This window comes from Vollenhovia emeryi, unplaced genomic scaffold (genome assembly GCF_000949405.1).
Source record: "Vollenhovia emeryi isolate VEMERY1.0 unplaced genomic scaffold, V.emery_V1.0 DF941785.1, whole genome shotgun sequence".
In the NCBI taxonomy this organism is placed as follows: Eukaryota; Metazoa; Arthropoda; class Insecta; order Hymenoptera; family Formicidae; genus Vollenhovia; species Vollenhovia emeryi.
Genome location: NW_011964581.1, coordinates 1 through 4,630, shown reverse-complemented (window position 1 = coordinate 4,630; position 4,630 = coordinate 1). Strand labels below are relative to the sequence as shown.

Here is a 4,630-nt window from a genome sequence, read left to right as displayed (position 1 = left end):
GTTAGGGTATTTACCTTACAAATGGAATTTGGATTAATACCCGATAATTGTACAATGTTTCTGAGCTATATAGTCACCATTATGCACAGTTATTTTAAGATATTATATTACTCCAACGTCTTTCTTAAATGTATTATTTTAAAGTAACAAATATTTGCAGATATCAATGCCATTCTGAAATAATTGTGCATTTAAAACCAAAAACAAAAAGTAATCTAAGTCTCTTAGAACGTTAGTACCATTTACTAGTATATATGTATAATATGTACATGTGATTAATATTACAATTTATGCTTTACTGGTAATGTTACTTGTCTGTTATTTAATCACTGGCAAAGAAAATATCACTCGCGTATATGTATGTTTTACAAGTCATTATTTATTGAACTACATATAGTTATGAGTTTCAGTTAAGGCATAATGTAACCTTAAAGCCTCCGCTACAATGATTCTCGGTTCTGTCTACAATGGTCGTAGTCGTAGTCGCTCGATAAGAATTGATCAATCGCAGTCGATTATTCTTACGACTACGACCATTGTAGACAGAACCGAGAATCATTGTAGCGGAGGCTATAATGCTGGGTCTACAATGAGAGTCGCAGTCGTAAGAATAATCGACTGCGATTGGTCAGTTCCGTCAGGCACATAAGAATTGACCAATCATAGTCGATTATTCTTACGACTGCGACTCTGCGACTCTCATTGTAGACCCCGCATAATAGTTAAGTTGCAATAATTATACATGTTTTAACCTTAACACACATATTATTATCTTATCAGTGTTATCTCTTACAATATTGCAATATTGCAGTCGTGACAAAAGGAATTTCGCAATTTTTTATATTGTACGAAGTAGATATAAAAATACTTTCTTCTGTAAATAGAGGACGCACGTTAGTAGATATCGTATACATTATATGTGACGTATGTAAAATCATAACAAGTATAAAATAAAACAATCAAATACAACATTTTAATCATATCGTTTTAGATATTGTTTTAGATGTCTATGCACTCTACAAAAAGAAGGGTATAACATTTATTGGGTTACAGTTCTGGGATTGTTTTATTTCTGTTTTCATATGCATTTTTCTTCGTAGAAACCGAAAAAGATTATTATAATAACGCCAGACTTAAAGAAAAATTGGTACGTCCCGGGAAAAAATTTTCACATATGATCATATACATATGTATAATCATATATGCTCATATACGAAAAATGTCCATATACATATATGATCAAATGTGAAAATTTTTCCCCGGGGTTGAAATAAAATGAATAAAATTCTTATTCGCTCGTTACCCCCATGGAAAATAATATATTTCATTATACATATAAAGAAAAATAGAAATGGTATATTTGTTTTATATAATTTTATATATCTCGTATATGCGATATAAAAAATATTATTAATATATAGAATTTGGCACTTTTCATATATCATTCATAATATAATATAAATATATAAACAAATGTGTTACATTCATATTATAAATATGTAATTTATATATGTTCATGTATTTTACATATATTTTAATTATAATTTTAACACATACAATATTTTATATGATTTTTATAATAGAATTTCTATGTACTAAATATATGTATAAGATATATTATATTTTCACGGACATTTAAAAATATTTTTTTTTCCATGGAGGTATGAAATCGCTATCAGTTATATGCATATTTATATGTGCATATGTATACAATACATACATATTTATACTTACGTACGCGCACAGGTACAACGTGTATATGTATAGAATTTTACTTATTTTGTGTGTGTAGGTGTGTGTCCCCGCAAAATCACTATCTCCAATTTAATAACATTTTACAGAAGAAATACCAATTGGAAATAGTGACGTTGAGGACAAACAAAGATTTAATAATTTTGAAAAACCCAGTTAAGAATCGTGTTCAGTCACATAATTATTTGTTAGAGTAGATTTTAACTTAAATATACAGGGTGCACTAAAACCACCGGATATCCTTTTAATCATAAATTCTTTAGAAACTTTCAAGACAAAAATTCTAATACAAAAATGTTGATAATATAATAGTTTTTAAATAATTAGCGATTACATTTCACAAATGACAGGCCTGAGATTTCGCGCGCTTAGGTACGGCAACACGACAAGTGATAAAGGTGTTCCTACGAATATCGCCCTTTTTAGCATAGTGACAACAGACTTAACGATTCATTCTCAAATGAATTGTTCCTCTTGTTATCTTTAACCATTTCTTTTGTTAACTTTGTGTAACGTCTTATTAATAAAAGGGAGGGGTTCACTATGATGAGCATCTTGATCAAACTGATATCCTTCGATTTAGTCGATCTGAGTGAACTTGGAATTTTCAGTTAGATTCAATCTAGTCTCCTGCCTCTCTTTATCCTCAAGTTTTCAATATAACCGGAGCATCGTCTTCCCAAATATTTTCTGTCCCGTTAAACGGTGACTTTGGTTCTCGCTCGCTCGCGAAACACATAGGAACACTTTTATCACTCATCATGTCGCCGTGCCTGAGCGCGCGAAATCTCAGACCTGTCATTTGTGAAATATAATCGCTTATGATTTAAAAACTATCATAGCCTCGACATTTTTTTATTAGAATTTTCCTCTTGAAATTTTCTAAGGAATCTGCGATTAAAAGGATATCCGGTGGTTTTAGTACACCCTGTACAATACATCATACATAATTGTTTCAGACGTTTAATGTTTAAAGTGTTTTATGACTGTTATTATTTTCTTCTTTTTAACTGTGCCATTGCAAGCATCTCAAAAGAGATGTAACATATTACATTAATTTTACCATTTATTTTGTTGAAACTTATTAAGAATACTTTTATACATCAAATTCATATATGTATGTGTACAGACACCGTATATTCCATCAACATTCTTTATATTTCTACGGATTTTGTGCATATAAACATAAAAATGTGTCAAATACAGAAAATCATGTGTGTTACCCACGATTCAAAGATGTGTCCACCTTATCAAATTGGTGCGAGACATTTTCCAAAAATACAGAAAAGTTTTCATTAAGTTCTAAATCCAGAAGCTGACAAGTGTGATTCCATAAATCTTTAGCTACTTGGTCATCGGTTGCACTACAACTCGGTCTGGTAACTTGGCATTCTCTATTAAAAGAATAAGTTGTGAAAAGAATTATTTATTGAAAAATATAAATTTGATATAACCAATACAAGTCTAAAATGCAAATATATATGTATGTAACTAAAAATTCAACTTCTTTTCTTTTTTTATGTGCAATTAAATTATTTATGTATATATTTCTTTCTATAGTATTTGATTTCAATCTCTCTCTATATCAAGTACAGTTATACAATCTTAATTAAGCTCTCAATCTCAATTTTAGTTTAAATTCATTAGCACCAATAGATAACAGGTCGACAACAACATTTTATCAAGACATCAAATAAAAAATGTGCGTACACAAATTGTTAAATTACACATGTGTGAGAAAAACATAACAATTTTATTACTCATATAATTACGCCTTAGTCTCGCATTGGTTTTATATTCTACATTTATTAGATTACAAAAAAGATGTGCTATCATATATTTTGTCCTTACGAATAATAGAGACCAGTCTCATTAGCCACTTTTTCATCAACCGCACAGTGTATCGTTGTTTGAGCTCCTTGTTTAGGAGATTTGATGAATGGGTACATAACATATTGATAGAATAATTTTGAACCCGGAATTATCGTGCTATTAAAGCTTCGACCCAATTCGGTTTTTATGATACCAGGATGTAAAGAGTATGTATTTATTCCGCTAATGTTCGCATCTGGAAATCAAATTTACATAAAAAATGAAGAAGGCTGAGTGAAAATCAAGCATTTGTAACATGAGTGATAATAATTAATTTAAAATACTTGTTAATAACTTATACTTTTTGATATTTTTCCTAGCAACAACTCTACTTAAATATACTATTTATCTTTCAAGGAAATGTCACACCGTCAAAAAAATTAATAATTATATGAAAAATTTATATTTTTACTGACCATAGACAATTCTTATATGTATAATAACTGCGATACTTTTCAAAAATATTAATAAAATAATTATATATATATGTATATTGTTAATTAATTTTTAAAAATAATTTATATAACTAATTATATTTTTAATTAATTTTAATTCTTCAATTTTTCTTACTTTTCAATCGATGTGCAAGTTCCTTCGTAAATAGTATATTGGCCAGTTTGCTTTGCAGATATGCTTTCCAAGGACGGATGTACGACCACGATTTTTCGAGATTCATATCATTAAAATGTATTTCGCCAACTGCAATAGATATTGTTCAGTGGGTAATTATTATTTGCTTACTTATTATTATAATATATACAGGATGAGTTTTATTTCGTGAACCAATCTCTTACCATGAGAGATGGATTACCAACCAAAACTGTATAAGACAACTCTGGAAAAATGGAAAAAAAATCGTTCTATATGTTTCAATCGTGTAATATATAATCATATCTCTCAAAATTCAGTTAGATTACGTAATTGAAACATATATAATTAGATTCTAATTTTTTCCTAGTGCCCTTTCTACACCTAGGGATGATCCTACTTGTGGCTCATCCGATAC

General features: G+C 29.2%; 1 protein-coding gene across 1 annotated transcript; it reads right to left on the bottom strand.

Moving 5' to 3' along the window:
* Positions 1–2,677: 2,677 nt before the first annotated feature.
* On the bottom strand, positions 2,678–4,336 carry LOC105570810 (retinol dehydrogenase 11-like; the record flags this gene model as incomplete). Its single annotated transcript, XM_012028259.1, has 3 exons — positions 2,678–3,146; positions 3,604–3,820; positions 4,195–4,336. Coding segments are annotated over 3 exons (534 nt in total), but the record flags the coding sequence as incomplete, so codon positions are not given.
* Positions 4,337–4,630: the final 294 nt, after the last annotated feature.